The following is a 21,251-nucleotide window of genomic DNA, read 5'->3' on the forward strand; positions in this document are numbered from 1 at the left end:
GACATCCTTTTTACATCTACTTTGTCAATCCCCTTTAGTATCTTGTACACCTCAATTAGATCTTCTCTCATTCTTCTAAACTCCAGAGAATATAAGCCTAAACTGTCAATCTCTCCTCATGAAACAGGCCTATCATCTCTGGAATTAATCCAGTGAATTTCCTCTGGTCTGCCTCCTACATTCTTCCTCAAGTAAGGGGACCAAAATTATATACAATACTCCAGGTTCAGTCTCATTAATAGGGGAGTAAATTACTGCAGATGCTGGAATCTGTACTGAAAACAAAAAAGAAATGCTGGAAATCACTGTGGGTCAGTCAGAATCTATGGAGAGAGAGCAAGCTAACGTTTCGAGTCCAGATGATTCTTCATCAGAGTCATCTAGACTTGAAACATTAGCTTGCTCTCTCTCCATGGATGCTGTCTGGCCAGATGGGATTTCCAGCATTTTTTGTTTTCAGTCTCACCAATGCCTTGTATGCTTGCAGCAACACTTCCCTACTTTTATACTCTATTCCATTAGCAATAAATTTCATGCTTTTACCTCTTACTAGTCTTCTGCAATTCATGCATGAGGGATACCCAGATCCCTCTGCCCCGAAGCACTCTGATCTCCATTTAGATAGTAAGTAGTCTTTCTATTCCTCTGACCAAAATGGATAACATGACATTTATCCATATATGGTCAGCACATGAATGCATGCAAAATAAAACTGTCTGCGGTTCTCCCAATTAAAAAGATGCTGCAACATTTCCCAAATTGGGAGAAAAATCGTAGAATGCTCGAGAAAACTTCACTGCAGATCTGAGGAAATTAGTACAGAAATTCAACAAGCGATTTCAGGAATTAGATGTAATGGAACAAATCACCTTGTTTGTCTCAAGTCACTTCTTATTTTGTTTTAACCTATTCTTCTAATCAACCTGTTCAGAGATGTTATTTCACAACTCTGAAGCAGGTGGGATTTAAACTTGAGTTGGTTAACAAATTCTTTCAGGTGTTTGATTTACAAAGAAATGGCATTGACATGGAGAAATTATAATGCAACTGATACTGAGTTTAAAGTCAGATAAAGGGATAGCGATACAAGTACAGAAATTGCTGGCGAAACTCAACAGGTCTAGCAGCATCCTTGGGGAGAAAGCAGAGTTTTGAGTTTGGCGACTCTTCATGGTGAGTAGTGGAGGTGGGTGTCATTTTAAAACACAGACTGATACACTCTTGCAAGTCAAGGGAATTGGGGGAGATGGGAACGTGGAATATGAAACACAAACAGTACAAGGGTTCAGGGGGCTGAATGGCCTACTTCAGTTCTGTATATAACATTGCAACAAAATAAATTATGCCAGTTGTGATAGGATCAAACTAATGCAAATAAAACTATGGATAAACAAATTTTGATGAAGGTTACAGGAATAATTTATGACAAAACAATGCTTCGAACAAAATTAAATATGAAAAGTCCTGGGAAGGCACACTGGATTCGAAATGTTGACTCTGTTTCTCTCTCTTCCCAAAGAAGTTGACAGACCTGCTGAGTTTCTGCAGCAATTTGAGGTTTTATGCTTCAGGAATAAAATTATTCAGACACTGACACTGACTAGATTGCCCAGAGCGCACGGCAACGACCGGAAGCTGCTCCGAAAGACGATTAATGGGAGTTGTGCAGGATTGACTCACTTTCCCGACAATGAATCGTTGAAAGAGAGAAACCCAAAGTGAGGATTGTCCGGGGGGGTCCCGGTTACCCTGACAACGTGCACACGGTAGGCCGCAGGCAGCGGATCCCATCGCAGGAACGGCCCGGATTGAGAGGTGGGGGCAGGGCTAGGATGGGCTGGGGGGGGGGGGAGCGAGCGCGGGATTGGGGGGAGCGCGCGCGGGATTGAGGGGGAGGGGGGGGCGACCGCGGGATTGGTGGGGGGAAGGGGGAGCGAGCGCGGGATTGGTGGGGGAAAGGGGGGAGCGAGCGCGGGATTAGTGGGGGGAGCGAGCGCGGGGTTGAGGGGGAAGGGGGAGCGAGCGTGGGATTGGTGGGGCAAAGGGGGGAGCGAGCGCGGGATTGGTGGGGGGAAGGGGGAGCGAGCGCGGGATTGGGGGGGAGCGAGCGTGGGACTGGGGGGTAGCGAGCGCAGGATTGGGGGAGAGGGGGGAGCGAGCGCGGGATTGGGGGGGAAGGGGGAGCGAGCGCGGGATTGGGGGGAGGGGGGAGCAAGCATGGGGTTGGTGGGGGGAGTGAGGAATGAGAGTGGGGTTTGGGGGAGGGGGGCACAAGGGATTGGTAGGAGCGAGCGCGGGATTGGGAGGGAGGGGGTGTAGGATTGGGGTGCAGAGAAGAGGGAAGACTAGAGGGTCGCTAATGTTGCACCAGTATTTAAGAAAGGCTGCGAGGAAAAGTCTGGGATCCACAGACCTGTGAGCATAATGTAAGTGGGAACCCTGCAGCCTAATGGTATCAATGTGGACTTCACCAGTTTCAAAATCTCCCCTTCCCCAACTGCATCCCTAAACCAGCCGAGTTCGTCCCCTCCCCCACTGCACCACACAACCAGCCCAGCTCTTCCCCTCCACCCACTGCATCCCAAAACCAGTCCAACCTGTCTCTGCCTCCCTAACCTGTTCTTCCTCTCACCCATCCCTTCCTCCCACCCCAAGCCGCACCCCCATCTACCTACTAACCTCATCCCACCTCCTTGACCTGTCCGTCTTCCCTGGACTGACCTATCCCCTCCTACCTCCCCACCTATACTCTCCTCTCCACCTATCTTCTTTTCTCTCCATCTTCGGTCCGTCTCCCCCTCTCTCCCTATTTATTCCAGAACCCTCACCCCATCCCCATCTCTGATGAAGGGTCTAGGCCCGAAATGTCAGCTTTTGTGCTCCTGAGATGCTGCTTGGCCTGCTGTGTTCATCCAGCCTCACATTTTGTTGTCTTGGATTCTCCAGCATCTGCAGTTCCCATTATCTCTAGCATAATGTAAGTGTTGAGTTGTTGAAGGAAATTCTTGAGAGACAGGATCTACACACATTTGGAAAGCCAAGGACTGATTAGGGATAGTCAGCATTGCTTTGTGTGTGGGAAATCATGTCTGTTAAATCTGACTGATATTTTTGAAAACGTGACCAAAAAGACAGATGAGAGCAATGCAGTAATGTTGTCGAATTGGACTTGAACAAGGTTCCACATGGTAGAATGGTTAGCAAGGTTAGATCACATGGGATCCAACAATTGCCTGCCAATTGGATACAAAATTGGCTTAAAGGATGGAGACACATGGTAGTGATAAAGGGTTGTTTTTCAGACTAGAGACCTGTGACCAGCAGTGTGCTGCAAGGGTCGCTGCTGGGCCCACTGTTGTTCATAGATCATAGAATCCCTACAGTGCAGAAACAGGCCCTTTAGGCCCAATAAGTCCACACTGACCCTCAGAACATCCCACCTAGACCCACCCCTCTAAATCTCTCCCAATCTACACATCCCTGGACACTCTGTGCAATTTAGCGTGGCCAATCCACCTAACTTGCACATCTTTGGACTGTGGGAGGAAACCCCAGCCTTCGGAGGAAACCACATAGCCAGTGGGAGAATGTGCAAACTCCACACCGACAGTTCCCTGAGGATGGAATCAAACCCAGGTTCCTGGTGCTGTGAGGCTGCAGTGCTAACCACTGAGCTGCCATGCCATCATTTATATAAATGATTTGGATGAGACTCGTCAGTAAATTTGCAGATGACTCCAAAATTGATGTTATAGTGGATAGTGGAAAAGGTTATCTGAGAGCAGAATGGGATCTTGATCAATTGGTGCAGTGGGCTGAGGAATGGCAGATGGAGTTGAATTCAGATAAATGTGAGGTGTTTCATTTTGGTATGACAAGCTGTGGCAGGACTTACACAATTAATGGTGGGGCCCCTGGGGAAATGTTGTCATCATTCCTTGAAAGTGGAATCACAGGTAGATAGGATGGTAAAGAAGGCGTTTGGTATGCTTGCCTTCATCAGTCAGAGCATTGAGTAGAGGAGTTGGGACAGCATATTACAGTTGCAGAAGACATTGGTAAGGCCACGTTTAGAGTACTGCATACAATTCTGGCCACCCTGTTATTAAAAGACATTATTAAACTGGAAAGGGTGTAAAGAAGTTTTACGAGAATGTTAACTGAGACTGGAATAAATAGGTAATTTTGGAGTGAAAGGCACTGACAAGTGGCATATAGCAGGGATCTGTGCTTGGGCCCCAGCTATTTACGTATTTTGATGAGGGGATTAAATATAATGAGGTATAGAAGGCTTGAGTTAATTTTTAAACAAGGCTGGATAGACTGGGACTTTTTACACTGGAGCCTAGGAGATTGAGTGGAGACCTTATAGAAGTTAATAAAATATTGAGGGTATATATAGTGAGGGTATATAACAGTGTAGGTTAGATGGGCTTCAGATCGGTATGACAGGTCGGCACAACACCGAGGGCCGAAGGGCCTGTACTGTGCTCTAATGTTCTATGTTCTATGTATAGATAGGGTTAATGATTAACAAAGTGTGGAGCTGGATGGACACAGCAGGCCAAGCTGTGGAGCACAAAAGCTGACGTTTCGGGCCGAGACCCTTCATCAGAAATGATTGTTGTTTTTTGCCTGGGAGGGGGAAATATCGAGACTAGGGGCACTTTTAAAATGACATTTGATATTTTCATGAATTTCCCTTTGCGCAGCAGAATTCCAAACTTCTGCTACCTTTGTTGTTTCTCCAAATTTCACTCTTGACTGTGATTCAGAGTATATGCAGTAAAGTTTTTCCTCTTGCAATGTGAAACCAAGACTGCAGTTATACAGATAATTCTATCCCACTGTGAGGTGTTTTTGGGTGTCCATCAATGCAAAAGTTGCAGTGTGACACAGGAATCAAATCCTATGACTGGTGATCAGCGAGCTTTTAGCAATGGACTGTGATCTCATTGCCTGGATGTTGTAAGTATAGACTATAAATGCTGTCGCGTATGACATGTTTACAAAAATGCTGAAGAGATCACCTGAGCAATTTATCAATTTAGTATGGAGTTGTTTTAACATTTTGATTTGGTTTATTATTGTCACACATACCTAGGTACAGTAAAAGTTTTGTTTGGTGTACTGTACAGGCAGACAATAACGTACAAAGATCATAGGGTGATTGAACAGAGTGAGGAATACAAAGTTACAACTGCAAAGAAGATGCGCAAAAAGAAAGAGCAGCATCAGATTTGAAATTTGAGAGGTCCTTTCAGAAGTCTAAAAACAGTGGGGAAGAAGCTATTTTTGAATCTGTTGGTGTGTGTATTTAAGCCTTTTCGTCTTCTGCCTGATGGAAGAGGTTGGAATTGATTATAACCTGGTGGAAAGGGTCTTTGATAATGTTAACTGCCTTTCCGAGGCATTGAGAAGTGTGGATGGAGTCAGTGGATTGCGTGATGGTCTGGGCTGTGCTCACAACTTTCTTACAGTCCTGGGCATAACAGTTGCCGTACTACACCCAGTCCCTCTACAACTGACACTGAGTAGCAGCAGTGTGTACAATCCACACAGTGCATTGAGAAATTCACCTTGGATCCTTAGACAACATTTTCAAACCCGTGACCACTTCCATCCAGAAGAACAAGGGATGACAGATACATAGGAACCATATTGCCTGCAAATTGTTGCCAGGATTGGAAGGTTTGAGCCAAAGGGAGAGACTGAATGGGCTGAGGCTGTGTTCCCTGGAAAATCGGAGGCTGAGACATGACCTTAAAGAGCTTTATAAAGTTATGAGGGACATGGTTAGGGTAAATAGGCAAGGTCTTTTCCCTGAAGAGGGGGAATCCAAAACCATTGGGAACAGGTTTAAGGTAGAGGGGAAAGGTATAAAATGGTTCTAAGGGGCAGCTTTTTCCACAGAGAGTGGTCCGTGTGTGGAATGAGCTGCCAGAGGAAGTGGTGGAGTCGGGTACAATTATAACATTTAAAAGGCATCTGGATGGGTAGATAAATAGGAGGAGTTTAGAGGGATATAGGTCAAATGCTGGCAGATGGGAATAGATTTATGTAGGGTATCTGGGTGGCATTGCTGAGTTGACCAAAGAGTCCGTTTCTGTGCCATATATCCCTGTCTCTAAGTTGCCCTCCAAGCCACCCACCGTCATTACTTGAGTATATATATCACAGTTTTTTCAGTGTTGCTGGATCAAAATCCTAAAACTCCCCCCTTAACTTCATTGTGGTTCTACCAATGATGCATGGACTGAGCAGTTCAAGAAAGCAGCTCACCACCACCTTCTCAACAGCAATTAACACCCACATCCTGTTAACGAATTGAAAAATCCACATTTGTTCATTTTTCTGATATATATTTGCATGAACTGGATGCAGTTGCATTGTACTGTTGAATATCTGTGCCAGTTGGTGTAGATGACTAACTGAAGCCTTTTTTTTCTAGGAGTTTTAAAAGTGCATGCTTTGCCACTTCATAACTGAATGCCATCATATAAGCATAATTAACCTGCTGGAGTGAGAAAAAACTGGGAATGCGTAACTGAATTAATAGATGTTTAGATGTTTTACTTAAAGGAGTAGTATGTTTTATGCAGTAAGAGTTGCCTGACTTGAGTCTAGAGGAATAGTTATGAAGCTGTAATGATATGACAGCTATGTTTGACTATCACATCCTCATGAATTACTTTTGAATTGCTATCACTTGTTAGGTAGGCAAATTACTATAAGTACAATGTACGCTCTCACATTAGCAAATAAAACTAATATTTTGCTGGTATCTTGTAAAGGGCTACATTTTATTATTTGGACATAAAGTTAAAGAGGGGATATAATTATGATCCCATGTCAAAGAATCTTTAGAGAATTCCTACTTAACAGTTGTGAGCTAGAAATAGTGGAAAATTCTATCACTGTCCTGTTTCATGTTGGTCCTCCTGCTGATCTGAGCTGACAAAACCCTGAACAGTTTTATTGGAATTTTTTCTTGCGTTATTTGAACAAGGCTGGCTTATCTCTCTCTGCTGCATTTAACGTCTCTTCATTTTATTGATTATAAAACAGAACTTGTAATTTTGATGTGGCATAAACAATCTGAAAGAGTTTGTCCATCACTCAGAAATCAGGAGTTTATTTATCATGCTAAGATCTGTCAATGGCAATATGTAATTTAGCAGAAAGATGTGATTGTAAAAGGCCACATTTCAGCTCACAGGATGTTCAGTCTTCATTTTGAAAGTGTTCCCTGCATTGGGCGCCAGAAAATATATTTGGTGTTCAATTGACTTGTAACAATCCCATTAATCATTGAGGACCTTGTGACATTTTGTCTTTGGACTTGCTGTTTAGTTCTTCAGCTCAGTTGCTTGTTGTACCAGAGACTGCAGATCAAATGCAGATCTACATTGCATTTTGTTGCCTTTGGGCATTAGACAGTAAGGCCTTTTTTTAAAACTACACAATGAGCTTTAATTTCATGTCATCAGTAGTAAATTTATTGATATTGCAGTACCAATATGGCAGTTTATGTTTGGAAGTTCATTTTCAGTAGGTGTTACTGTATTAAATGTGAATGGGCTGATAGAACTGTAACTGTACATTCCCACTTACCTGTAGTTTCATCCTGTTTTTCAGGCATTTCTGGTAAGGCCCTCGTGTTTATGGTCAGCTATTCTGTGCTTGTTTTGAAATACTTTTAGACCTCACCTTGTTTCACAAAGAATTCCTAATGATAGGTGGAGGAAGAAGTTGCATTTTTTTTGATGCCAGGATATATTGCCTCGTACATCTTTTTGTAAAAAAAGGATTTTGTGAGTGATTGACTATGTAAAATACGTGGCAGGTTACTATAATTTGCAGCACACTGTTGTCAGACATCGGAAAAGGGATTTTGGAAGACTTTTTGAATGAACCTATTCTATTTAATTTCGGAAGTAACTTTTATTTTTCCCTTTGTCCATTCTTTGTATGCCATCAGCTATGATTTAGCCAGATGCATGTGGGCTAGCGAATGCAGGATTTGTGAGCAGTTTAGAGAATTCCACTGCTAGTGATTTTTTTTCTCTTCCAACTAGTGAGGTACCTAGAAATCAGAACTCTAATTCTATTTAACATTATTTTGTCTGATGATAATGTTATTTCAGTGACTAAATGGTATTTTTGCTATGCATGAAAAGCTGTTGACTGTGTTGAAACTTGTGTTTTCAAGGAATATACAGTGAATTTTATGCTTCCCTTGAACTTGATTTATTTTATCTGAATTACACTTGTTTGTGAGCAAGTGTGACCATATTCTGCTGAGATCGACATGTAATTTGAGCATTACTAAACATTGGTAGAATGGAGATAGTAAGGACTCCAGATGCTGGAAGCTGGAAGTAGAATGGATATGTTTTCAGGTCTGCCTTCTAGGTTGTGTACACAAGTTGTTTTATGTTCTTAATTGTAACTGAGAGGTGTTGTTTTCCACCAGTTTCTGCTCACAATTCAATGGTTTATGGCTTTTGGTCTCAGAGTATGTGTTGAGGGATTAATGATTAGTTATTTTTCAAGTGTGTCCATTATTTCCTATGGGTTTTGTAATTTCTTGTGTACTGTTGTCTCATTCACTGCTGGTTGTCAAAGTTTATAAATTAGAACCAGTAATGAAGCTTCTCTAAATTAGCTATTTGCAATTATGTAATAAAGATAAGTGACATCGATCAGTGTTTGAAAACCTCACAACTTCTTGACAAAAACTTTATGAATGGGAAGTACAATGGGCAAAATATTTGTGTTGAATTCAAAAACTTCATCAAGTTTCACCAGAATCTGTTTTCAAACTTTATGTAAATCCCCAGATTACAGACTCCTGCAAAAATACTAATGTGTAACACAGTTGTAGCTTTTTGATTCTTATCCATCTATCCTGCCTTTGTCAAAATGTGGGATTTGCACAGAGTCCGTTCTCCTGACAGTGATCATTTTTCTTTTGCTCTGTCCTTGTGCCGTGTTTTGTTATGAATGTGTTTTAAAGATTTGGTGTACCATTTACTCAATTTTAACGTACAATAGCTAATCAGTATCCTTCTACAGCGGTAATTTGTGAAATAATGCAGGGGTCAAGGAAGTCACTGTCAGTCATATGGTTGCATCCACTCCTGAGAATGCATTGCTGGTATGCGGCTATGGGACCTGGATCTTTGAAGCCTGGAAAAATTGCCAAGCAAGCTCTTCCAAAGACTGGGTTTGATAGTGGTTTCAATTGAATTGGGGTCTCCAGTCTCTCTGGTGCTGACAGAAGCCTGGGCATGTGATTATTTCTGATTTAATAACATAAAGGGGAAACGAGCTTTGGCTGATAATTAGGCCTAATTAGTAAGAATGTGTTGATGGACAAGCCATCATATGGTCACAAGGAAACAAACTTTCTTTATCCAAGGCTTAGAGTCAGATTACAGTTCCTGTGTTATCTGCTTCGGCTGACTACAAGGCTGATTCTTGGTTACTTCAAAGAAGAATGGGATCCCACAATATACGGGATTGGGATGAGAATATTGAAAAAGAAAATCTCTTTTTATTCATTCCAACTAAATTAATTCCTCCTCCTCTTCTTTCCACTCGCCCCCCCGTCTCACCCCTCCCCCATCTTAAACTATCACTGTCTTAAAGTTTAAGGTACTGAAGTGATCCAGTTTCAGCCTTGGAAATGCAATGAATAAAAATCTGTGCTCAATTGATTACTCATTTAGTCTGAAGCTGCTTATTGTCTTTTGCGAATATGGTGGACTTTGTCGCTTTCATTGTTTTTTTTAAATATCTACTTTCCTTGCCTTTTTGCAACCTGTAGGCCCTCAATACACATTACTAAAAATACAAGTGCTGTGTTCTGATTGACTTCTGTCTTCACCACTGAGTAAACCTACAACTAAAAAGTTAATGTTTTTATTTTCAAATTAAGGCAATATATTGCAGTCTGTATATAGCCTGTCTCCTATACTGGCAAAATATGCAAAGTTACAGCAGTTGAACGTCAATCAACATAATAAGTTTCAATACTATTTTTAAATCTAATAACAATGAATATTAACAGCTTCTAACAATATAATATGAATCATTTAATGGCACTTACTCTTTAGCCATGTCAACAATATGAAATTAATTGCTTTGTGCAACACTAAAATAGTATGTTTTGTGTTAGTCAAATGCTGATAAGTGAAAGCCTTTTAACAAAAACTCTCCTGAAAAGAGAAGTAAACTAGCACAAGATATACTTCCTAACATTTAAGAGTGAATGGCTGTGAGAACAGCTATCCTAATCGCTCAACATTTACTTAGGAAGCATTCCATGGCGCTGGCCTTAATTAGGGAGGCTGGGCCGACAAATCTGCATGGCTGACAGATTAGCAATGTACAATTAAGCTAGGGCTCCTTAACCAAGCACTTTTCTAATCAAGACAGGATATCCAGTTCTTCTAGACATTGTTGACACTACACACAGAAATGAACTCACATGAAGGTTTGAAAAATATCATGAGATTTCTTGTTTAGAAATAAACAAATGTTGATGTGCAGTTTTTACACCCTTGACCTGAAGACCTTAAATAACCCACTCAGAAGATAGGCTAGTATGTGACACGCACATCTGACATGATGTGTTAAGTCATATGTGTTCCTAAAGGAGCACCATGATGTATCTCTGCATGTATGGATGCAGTTGCAATGCAACTCAAACACATAATTCTTCTGGTTGGAACTTGTTGCTTTATTTCTGTCAAAATGGCCAAACTCTAAATTAAGAGGAAAATGGTTTGATTTCTTTTACTGATTTATATCAGATGACGAGAATGTGAAATTAAGCGAACTAAAATTTTGCTCAGTCATAATTTTGCTGATCTTCATGCCTGGGAATGAGAACAAACTTGGATAGGCCAGTCTGTCAATTTTCCCTCTACAAATTCCTTGTACATACTGCATGGAGCTAGGCTTGGACACTATTGTGTACTGTTTTGTAGCAAGTTATTTGTTTGGAGCAAAACTGAATTAAATCGATAATCAAATAACGTACTGTGAACCTGTGCATGGATGTCCATTGCTTCATCTGGCGGTAATGTTGCTAAACATGTGTCACACTTTCCCCGATTGGCAGAATTGTGTTTGGTAAAATTAGGAGCAATCATGATTAAATAGTCTGAAACATGCCATGCTAGTAAGCAAGTAGCAAATTTACATCAAATCGTGCAAGTGGGGCCAGAGTATGGGCTGAAGAGGATGGGATCTTAAGGCACAGTGGTAGTACCCCTACCTGTGTGCTAGGAGATCCAGACATAAGAAACACCCACCTTTATTGAAAACAGGATTGGCTGAGGTGGCCATCTGCAAAATATTTGAATCAGTTTAGCTGTGAAGAAAAGGCTGGATAAACTTGGGTTTTCATGAGAACATAGGCTGAGAAGAGACCTGTTTGAGGTGTGTACGATTATGTGGGGCATGGACAGGATGAATTGAAAGCGGTTGTTTCCCTTAGTTAAGGATCAGTAATAAGGGGGTACTATTTTAATGTGAAAGGCAGAAGGTTTGGAGGGGATTTGAGGAAAGATTTCATCCCGTGAGTAGTGGGAATCTGGAATGCTGTGACTGGGAGGGTGGTTGAGGCGAGAAGCTTTGCAAACTTTAAAAAGCGCCTGGATGAGTACTTGAAATGTCGTATTGTTGAAGGTTATGGGGTTGAGTGCTGTAGGGTGGACCTAATGTAGATTTGGAATAGTTTTATTTTGTTGGTGCAGACTTGATGGGCCAAAGGGCTTCTTCTCTACTGTGTGATTCTACAATTTTTCTCAACATTTTAGGGAGGTGGGAGTTGGGGTAAAGATTTACCTAGTGCTGAGGGAGTGTCCTCCCGTAGTTGTACTTCTTTGGATAACTTTTGTTTTAAAAGGTGTCCGTGCCATTACTGGGCCACTGATGTCTTACAAATATTTTAAATTGCTGTAGTTCATTCTTCCCTTCTGAGACTTACAGTTTGTACTTTACTTTTGAACCCTCCCATTTTGCACTATTGGCTGTGTTTGCAGTTATCAGTATTGGATTTGTCCATCCATTTTTCAGGGAGTAATGACTTGTGTCTTGCCATTTTTCCCCTATGGGGATTTGTTTAAAGCTACAGTTTGGGCTATTATGTAACATTTGATTTTGATGCATTGCACATAACATTATGTTAGGTACATTATGTTAGGTACATTATGTGCAAGTACGGTAACTATGAAAATCTGAGAATGTGTCCCATTTGAATTCTTAAATGTGTGTAATGGAACATAATATCAAAATGAGCAACATAACCCTAAATCAGAGACATGGTCAACTGTGAAACATGACTGCAGATTACTTTTGGATATTTACAGGTAAAATGTATAGATGTTTATTTGATCAAATTTTATATGGAGAGATAAGAGAAGATAAGAAGTTAGGATGTAACCTGGTCTGTGCATGCTCATCTTTAACAAATATGGGAATACATTCCCCCTTCAATACAGCCATGAAAGGAAAGTATCTTGCCTTCTTTTGGCAATTCTCCTTAATTGCTTGGAGAAAATCAGAAATTCACGAAATGACAAGTTGTCAATGTGAAATTGTATTTGACTATTCAATTGCAGAGGACAAGAGGGTGACTTTACTGATTGTATAAATGTGTGTTGTCCCAGCAGAATCTGCTTTGATCACTGGATATGGATGCTGTTAGAGCAGTGTTTTCTGCCACTCCCTAACTGCGCTCAAAGGCGGTAGTGAGCTACCTTCATGAACTGCTGCAGTTTTTTGAGTGTACGGTCACCCACAGTGCTGTTCGAAAGTTCTAGTCTTTTCATTCAGACACTGTGAAGAAACAGTGGTATATTTCCAAGTCAAAATGGTGTGTGGCTTGGAATAGAGCTAGCAGTTTGTTGCATTCCTATGCATTTGCTGCCTTTGTCTGCCTAGATGATGGAAGGTGTTGTTGAAAGAGCCTTGGTAAGTTACTGTAGTGTATCTTGTAGATGGTAAACACAACTACCACTGAGCATCAGGTGCTGAAGTGAGTAAATGTTGAAATTGGTGTTTTGTCCGAGATGACAATGAGGTTCTAATGTTTATTTGAGCTGTATACATCAATGAAAATGGAGAGTATTTTATTACACTCCTGACTTGTGCTTTGTAGTTGAGGTACAGGCTTTGGAGAATCAGGAAGTGCGTTACTCCCCAGTGAATATACTGATAAAATGCATTTGTCTGTTTTCTTGCGGTCCACATGCTATTTCATTAAATCCTCTAAAATTCAAGAATATGCACTTGTTCATCAATTGACATAGCTAATCCTTTTGAATTAGGAAATACTGGATCCATTTTAAAACTGTTGTTTTATTGCTCATTGTATGGTGTCTCTGCAGATTTCTCTGGTAACTCTATGGCCTTACCACCCCCTGATCCAAAGTTTGTGCTTCGAGGAACTGGAGCTTCAGTAAATACTCTGCATTTCTGCTGCAGTGATCAGGAGGACTGTGATCCAATACTCTTCTCGGGGTGAGATACATCTCTTGTGCTGCACAGAGTCGTCGTGGTTTGTGATGCAGACTAAAGCCAGCAGGGTGGATTAAATGAGAGATAACGAGGTGTGGAGCTGGATGAACTCAGCAGGTCAAGCAACATCTTAGGAGCAGGAAAGTTGATGTTTCAGGCCTAGACCCTTCATCATAAATGGGGGAGGGGAAGAGGGTTCTGAAATAAATAGGGAGGGGGGGGGAGGTGGATCGAAGATGGACAGAGGAGAAGATAGTTGGAGAGGAGGCACAGAAGTTAAAGAGGTGGAGATGGAGCCAGTAAAGGTGAGTGTAGGTAGGGAGGAGATAGGTTAGTCCAGGGAGGATGGACAGGTCAAGGGGGTGGGATGAGGTTAGTAGGTAGGAAATGGGGGTGTGGTTTGAAATGGGAGGAGTGGATAGGTGAGATGAAGAACAAGTTAGAGAGGCGGGGACAAGATGGGCTGGTTTTGGGATGTGTTAGGGGGAGGGGAGATTTTGAATCTTGTGAAATCCACATTGATACCATTGGGCTGCAGGGTTCCCAAGCGGAAAATGAGTTGCTGTTCCTGCAACCTTCGGGTGGCATCGTTGTGGCACTGCAGGAGGCCCAGGATGGACATGTCATCTGTGGAATGGGAGGGGCCATCGAAATGGTTCGCGACTGGGAGGTGCAGTTGTTTATTGTGAACCGAGTGTAGGTGTTCCGCAAAGTGGTCCCCAAGCCACTTCCTGCACTGGCTGAGGTTACCATGAAGGACTCTCCTTCTCAATATCGCCCCTCACCTGAGGTGTGGTAACCCTCCGGTTTAATCACTACCAGCCATCTCTCTCTATCTAATGAGAGAGTTGTACTACTTACATAACTAATACTATGGTCTATTTCCCCTTGTTATTAGAGTGAAATAATTCTCCTACCAGTGCTGGATCTCTGTGGTGTGCTGCCATATGCAGGAAGATCTTTGAACAAACGTACCAGCAACTGTTTATTATGATATTTCCGGAAAATTCCATTGCAATAATGCCATTAGGCATCAGTCTTTTTTGCAACATTCTTGACTTTTAAAATTTACAATACCCACCCAATGCACTGTATATACTTATGTAAAAGTCAACCCTGTGGTCTTGACAAAAATAAACTTTTCGTGTACCCCATGTAATATTTGACTAGCTTTTACGGGATCAATGTCAAAAATTTTCAGAACTAAAATGTAATCCTGGAGGTGTTACTGATTTGATTTTGTTGAAACTGCATAAACATTACTGAAAAGGAGTGCCACTGAATAAATGAATAGATGCTAGGCTTTTAATATGGTTAAAGGGTCCATTGTCTATAATCTTTTAGAATTAAACAAATATCTGATAGCTTAATATGAATTCTTTATTGATGGTTTGTGCTTTATTCTGTTGTGTCAGTCTCTTAGATTTGGTGCCTCTCAAAAATGTTACTCGTGTAAAAGTCAATCTCGTGACTTCTGGTCTGTGAAGATTGGCCTCAAAAATTAGACTTTTATATGAATAAATGTAGTATATAGTGACAAACAGATGCTGGGTATGCCAGTGTGTAAATAATTTTCTAAAAAGGTATTTGCTGGGAGGAGGAACATGGTATCATATTTAAGTACAGCAACAATTCACTATGAAGGAAAAACATGGTGCAGGCTTTTTGCTATGTTTGACAGCAGTGTTGCTAATGAGCACTTACTGGCCACTGACATGTCCTTGATGATTGGCCTGCCCTCTCCTGGTCAATAGTTTAATTCTTGATGCTGCTGTTTAATAATAAGGAAAGTCATCAGTTAGTGCCTTAAGCTTCAAACCTTTTGATAAAATTGATTGCACTTCTTGAATTAGCTGTGGTGTTTGCAGGAGCATAAGAACTGGAATAGTCTAGTAGATCCTCAGGAGTGCTCCTCCATCCAGTCAGTAACTGCAGCGGCTCCCCTTGGTGCTGCTGATCCTGCCTATTTCACAATATAGTAAGTTTTTTATAAACATGTATTTATTGCTGGGTCACCACCAACTAATAAGCTGCACTGCAGCCAATGCCATCGAGGCCACAAATAGAGCTGTTCATGCGTATAGACACTGGGCCTTCTTTGTTCAGCAGCCTTCAGGTATTTTTAAACCATTCTTTCACTTGATCATGGGATAAGGCCAGCATTTCTTGGGCATTATTGGTTGTCCTTGAGAAGGAGGTCATTTCAAGGATCGCTGGAAAAATTGGAATCTCATTTGATTAGTGCTGGACAGAGGTGCTGCATGCAGCGCACCTTAGCCTTATGTAAATAATTGGTCAAGACAGATAAATTCCAGTCAATAATTTTTGCAAAGGTGTCAGTGTTCTGTTCTTTCAACTCCTGTCCCATTTTAAGTAAATGAACAAATTCTGGCAATGTCTTTGAATCTGTGAACAGAGATTTATTGCATAGGAGGTGGCTATTCAGCCCATTGCACTCATGCTAGACTGTAGCAATTTCTGTATTCTGGTCACTTCAGCTCTACTTGAAAGTGAGTTTGGATAGCTAGACTGTTTAATTGGAGGAGGGTAGATGATAGCTTCAGCAGAAGCACCAATACTTCAAAGATGCCTTAATTAAAATATATAATACTGTCAAAAGCAAATTCTGGGAACAAAACCTATCATAAACAGTGGCATCATAAGTTTTCAATATTCTCCACCAAGTACGGTTATTGCAAGCTCAGAAAAGCTCTGAAGGAATGAACTTTTACAGAAAAATCAGATGCAACTGTCTTTGTAGTAGATCCTCCCAATCAAGATCAAAGGTTAACTTGTCAGGCATGTGTAAGTTTGATTTTCTTGTAGTAGTAAATACTTGACATGGATTACAGAACAAAATCAAAGCTAGATAAATGGAGGGAAATTAGCCACAACCTAATAAGTGACAGAACAGGCTTGAGGGATGGAATAGCCTGTTCTTCCTGCTGCCATTGTACAAGGAGTGTGATGCAATGTTTTTAGTAGAAGAGGCTTTATAGTATAATCAAGTGACTGTTGGAAAGGTATCCCACTCAAACCTATCCCCCTACAAGCCACATAATCTGCACACCCCTGAACAGCATGGGCAATTTAGCTTGGCCAATCCTCCTAGCCTGCACACCTTTGGGCTGTAGGAGGAAACCAGTGCACCCGGAGGAAACCTATGCAGACACAGGGAGAACTCCACACAGACAGTTGCCTGAGGCTGGAATTGAACCCGGGCCCTGGTGCTCTATGGCAGCAGTGCTAACCACTGAGCCGCTGCAACATTGGATATATTTAAGGCTATGGTATAGCCATACTTTTGGTTTATCTTGGGAATTCAAAAATACGGATAGCCTCAGCAAAGTGGTTTGAGGCTGAGAGCTAGCTGCAATTGTATTGAATAGCCTGAAGGGGCTGTATTTACTCTTATTTCTAATGTTCTTCTGAACCAGTACTGGCTGTTGTGTGCATTTTACTCTTTTTTAGTGTTTAGGTAAAATGCAGGTAAGGTGGAGTTGAAAACAAATTTCATTCCAACTCATGACTGGAACTGATCTGAATATCAAAAATGGTTCTGAATACCAAAAATCCAAGTGGGACCTTTACCGAGCCTCCACCTCCTGTGGATGCAGTCATGAACTTCTCATCAAATTACATGTTTTGCCTCTGCGTGCTAGGACAAGGCAATCATCAAATTGTTTTGAGCGTTAAGCTGATTGCAAATTACTGCATAATTTCACTTTATTGTAATTGACCTTTTGTACAAATGCCCCGAAGAATAATTCCTTGTGATCTTCTGGCTCCAAAGCGATAACTAAAAATAATTGCTACTAAACAAGCTAAATTTATAATTGCTACTGTCTGGTATTGTGACAGGGCATTGAGATTGATGTAGAACTTGGGCTAATGGAGCTCTTCAACAATTATTGAGTTTGAGCATGCCAGGTCTCAGGTGATTTCCAGTGTTGCTTCATGCCATTATTATAAGGTTATATTTTGAAACTAGAAAACAGATCATTTGGAATTTTTCCAAATTTCTTATCTGTTAGTTGGAAGGAAAAGATTTGTTCTTGACTTTAGTATTGCTGATTTTAAAAAAACTTAAATCTCTAAACCATTTTTTTGTTCCAAATACCTGGCGTTTTTCAAGGCTTTAAGACTTAGCTTATTTCTGCAGTAATAGTTTCTACAGGGATATTCGGGACTCTAATAGCACACAGAATTTGGAAAAAAATTTTTTTTGATTGTACGTTTTTCTAGTTTCCAGCTTTAAATTGTTTATTTTAATGTTCTATTTGGTAGGTTCTGGTTTAGAAGAAATTGTTGGTAAAGCATGCTCCTTGCTCTCTGATGAAGGGTCTAGGCCCGAAACGTCAGCTTTTGTGCTCCTGAGATGCTGCTTGGCCTGCTGTGTTCATCCAGCCTCACATTTTATTATCTTGGAATTCTCCAGCATCTGCAGTTCCCATTATCTCCTTCTTTCTCGAGTGACAGGTAGTCCTACAAGATTTCATATGCGCACACTTGGTCTTTGGAATGCTGATCTAGATAATCTTCTTTTGTGACTTGCTGTCAAAAATAATTTTGTTTTGAAAATATTTCTTTTGATGTTTTTGTTAAAATCACTTGTGTTTGTCAGGGCAGAATGTATTTGTTCCCTTTTACTGCCCATGACCATTATGTTTTGAATATAAGAGGTGTGTCTTTTCTTAGCTTCTGAATGTGAATCCCAATTTACATATTTAACAGTAGGCCTTTGCAAGCTTTAAAGAAGAGACAGTCACATATTCTCACGCACCTAGTCCGAATTTAAATGAGACATGCTCTCTCTCACACAGAGCAGATAAAGATAATGCAGTTTTACATAATATAATTATCGGTCCTTATGTTACTACCTCTGGTCTGCCATGTAGCAGGCCTCGTGTTCTTGAATTAATTTAAATATTTAAAGTCAAAGTGAGGGTTTTGTAAAACAAAGGTATCTCGGTAGGCTGTGAAGATTCTTACAGTTGAATTTCCATGAGGTTAATTGAAGTGAACTTAACTAGAACAGATTATATACAGTGTCATCTCTCTCCCACTGCAACTCTCTTGCAATCTCTTCAGCCTTGAAACTGCTCGCCTCTCCACCTATCTTCTTTTCTCTCCATCTTCGGTCCGCCTCCCCCTCTCTCCCTATTTATTCCAGAACCCTCTCCCCATCCCCCTCTCTGATGAAGGGTCTAGGCCCGAAACGTCAGCTTTTCTGCTCCTGAGACGCTGCTTGGCCTGCTGTGTTCATCCAGCCCCACACTTTGTTCTCTTGGATTCTCCAGCATCTGCAGTTCCCATTATCTCTATATACAGTGTTTGCTTGATATCACACAACTTGTTTCCAACTCTGATTTTCAGACTGGTTTAATTGATGGTTTTGGTGTTTCAATGGCTTCTAGCTATTCCCTTTTAAGTAAATTGTGAAAATGTGGCTGCCTCATTATGTGACTTCTTGTACAAGTACAAAGTCTGTTCCCAGTGGAGGACTGGTATTCATGTTTATCCCACAACCTTTGTCGTAGTTTAAAGCTTTTACTTTATTCAAATACTTTAGTTTGGATTGGGGAACCAATGGAAATGCAGTCAATGGTTGATCAGATTCATTTTTTTTCAAGAGACATAAGTTACATTGTGATCTTCCCTTTATACAGCATGAAGCAAGGAGGTAGTCAGTCTGGAAGTAATGCAGTCCTTTTGTGTTGACCCGTCCAAACAAAGATGAATTCCTCAGATAGTTTGAATGCCCCTAGTTGATTAGATATTCACTTGAGATGCCAAAGACCACATGATTTGTGGCAGCTATTTTAATGGCTTGTATGTGTCCAATTTTTAAAGCTATTAACTGATAGCTTATTATTGATGCCTGCGATTGTATTGTATTTGAAATGCTCAACAGTTGTGCAAGTTGTTTTCTTAGGGATGGTCAAATGTTATTATCGCTAAACTATTAGTACAGAAACCCAGTGAATGTTCTGGGAATCCAGATTTGACTCCTGCCACAGCAGATGGTGGAACTTGAATTCATAAAAAAATTTGAAATTTAGAATCTAATGATGACCATGAAACTAATGTGGATTGTCAGAAAAACCCATCTGGCTCACTAAGTCCCCTTCAAGGAAGGAAATCTGCCGTCCTCACCTGATCTGGCCTACATGTGACTTCAGAGACACAGCAGTGTGATTGACTCTCAACTGCCCTTTGAAATGGCCTAGCAAACCACTCAGTTATATCAATCACATTGAAGTCTCAACAAAGAAATGAAACTGGACTGGCATTGACCTGGGCACAAGAAAAGATAACTGCAGACAGCCCTGCTGCCCCTTCAGAGTCCTCGTTATTAACAGCTAGGGACTAATGGCCAAAATGTGGAGAGCTGTCTCACAGAATAGTTAAGCAACAGCCTGACATGGTCATGCTCATGGAATCATACCTTACAAACAAAATGACCTAGACACCAACATCACCATCCCAGTGGTATACAGTCAGAAGAGAGCTGCCCTGCGAGTCCTCAACATTGACTCTGGGCCTCATGAAGTCTCATGCCTTCGGGTTAAACAGGAGCGAGGAAATGTTCTAATGGTTACCATGGACTGTCCTCCTTCGGCTGATGAATCAGTACTCCTCCATTTTGAAAAACACTTGGAGGAAGCACTGAGGATGGCATGGGCACAAAATGTACTCTGAGTAATCAGCATTAGCAGTATTGATTGAGCTGGTCAGGTCCTAAAGGACATAGCCACTAGACTGAGTCTGTGACAAGTGGTGAGGGAACCAGCAAGAGGGAAAAACTACTTTATCTGCTGTAAATGCATCAGTCCACAGCAGCATTGGTAAGAGTGACACTTGTGGAGATGAAGCCACCACCTCCTTCACATTGAGAATACTCTCTGCTGTGTTTTGTGACACTATCACCATGCTAAATGGGACAGGCTTTGATCTGCCATCTCAAGACTGGACATCCATGAGGCACTACGGGCCATCAGTAGCAGCAGCAGAATTGTACTCCAGCACAATCTTTAACCTCGTGGCACAGCATATCCTCCACTCAACCATTGCTATCAAACCAGAGGATCAAACCTGGTCCAAATGAGATTGCAGGATGGTATGCTAAGATCATAGGCATACCTGAAAATGATACAAGTATAGCTACCAAACAGGACGACTTGCATTCCAAACAGCATAAACAGCAATAATAGACAGATCCTGCTACATCCACTCATGAATGGTTGTGGACAATTAAGCAACTCACTGGAGGAGGAGGCTCCCCAAATATCCCCATCCTCGATGAAAGAACCCAACACAGAAGTGTAAAAGATTAGGCTGGAACGTTTGCAGCAGTCTTCAGCCAGAAGTGCTGACTGGATGATCCCTGGCATTAGATACCAGTCTTCATCCAATTTGATTCACTCCACATGATATCAAGAAACAGTTGGAGGCCTTGGATACTGCATAGACTACAGACCCTGACAACATTCCTGCAATAGAAGATGTGCTCCAGAACTAACTTGCTCCCCAGCTGAGCTGTTCCAGTACAATTAAAACACTGACACCTACCAGACAATGTGGAAAATTGCCCAGGTACATCCTGTACACGTAAGGGAGGACAAATCCAATCTGGCCAATTACCATGCCATCAGTCTACTCTTGATCATAGTAAAGTGATGGAAGGTGTCATCAACAGTGCTATCAGGTAGCACTGC

The 21,251-nt window shown here is 41.3% G+C and overlaps 1 protein-coding gene across 6 annotated transcripts in view; it reads left to right on the forward strand.

Annotated features, from left to right (window-relative positions):
- The first annotated feature begins 1,566 nt into the window (after positions 1 to 1,566).
- Positions 1,567 to 21,251, forward strand: part of gnb1l (guanine nucleotide binding protein (G protein), beta polypeptide 1-like) — a 34,321-nt gene continuing 14,636 nt past the window's right edge. The window contains exons 1-3 of one of the 6 annotated variants that reach the window (XM_059654931.1): positions 2,335 to 2,426; positions 4,819 to 4,968; positions 13,404 to 13,536. In XM_059654931.1, the coding sequence (XP_059510914.1) occupies positions 13,421 to 13,536 (116 nt within the window). In that variant the 5' untranslated portion in view covers positions 2,335 to 2,426; positions 4,819 to 4,968; positions 13,404 to 13,420. Of the gene's footprint in view, positions 1,816 to 2,300; positions 2,427 to 4,818; positions 4,969 to 13,403; positions 13,537 to 17,896; positions 18,013 to 21,251 lie in introns of those variants that run through there. The other 5 variants (XM_048556643.2, XM_048556644.2, XM_059654930.1 and 2 more) reach the window with 5 other exon arrangements.

Source organism: Stegostoma tigrinum, chromosome 26, assembly GCF_030684315.1.
Source record: "Stegostoma tigrinum isolate sSteTig4 chromosome 26, sSteTig4.hap1, whole genome shotgun sequence".
Classification (NCBI taxonomy): Eukaryota; Metazoa; Chordata; class Chondrichthyes; order Orectolobiformes; family Stegostomatidae; genus Stegostoma; species Stegostoma tigrinum.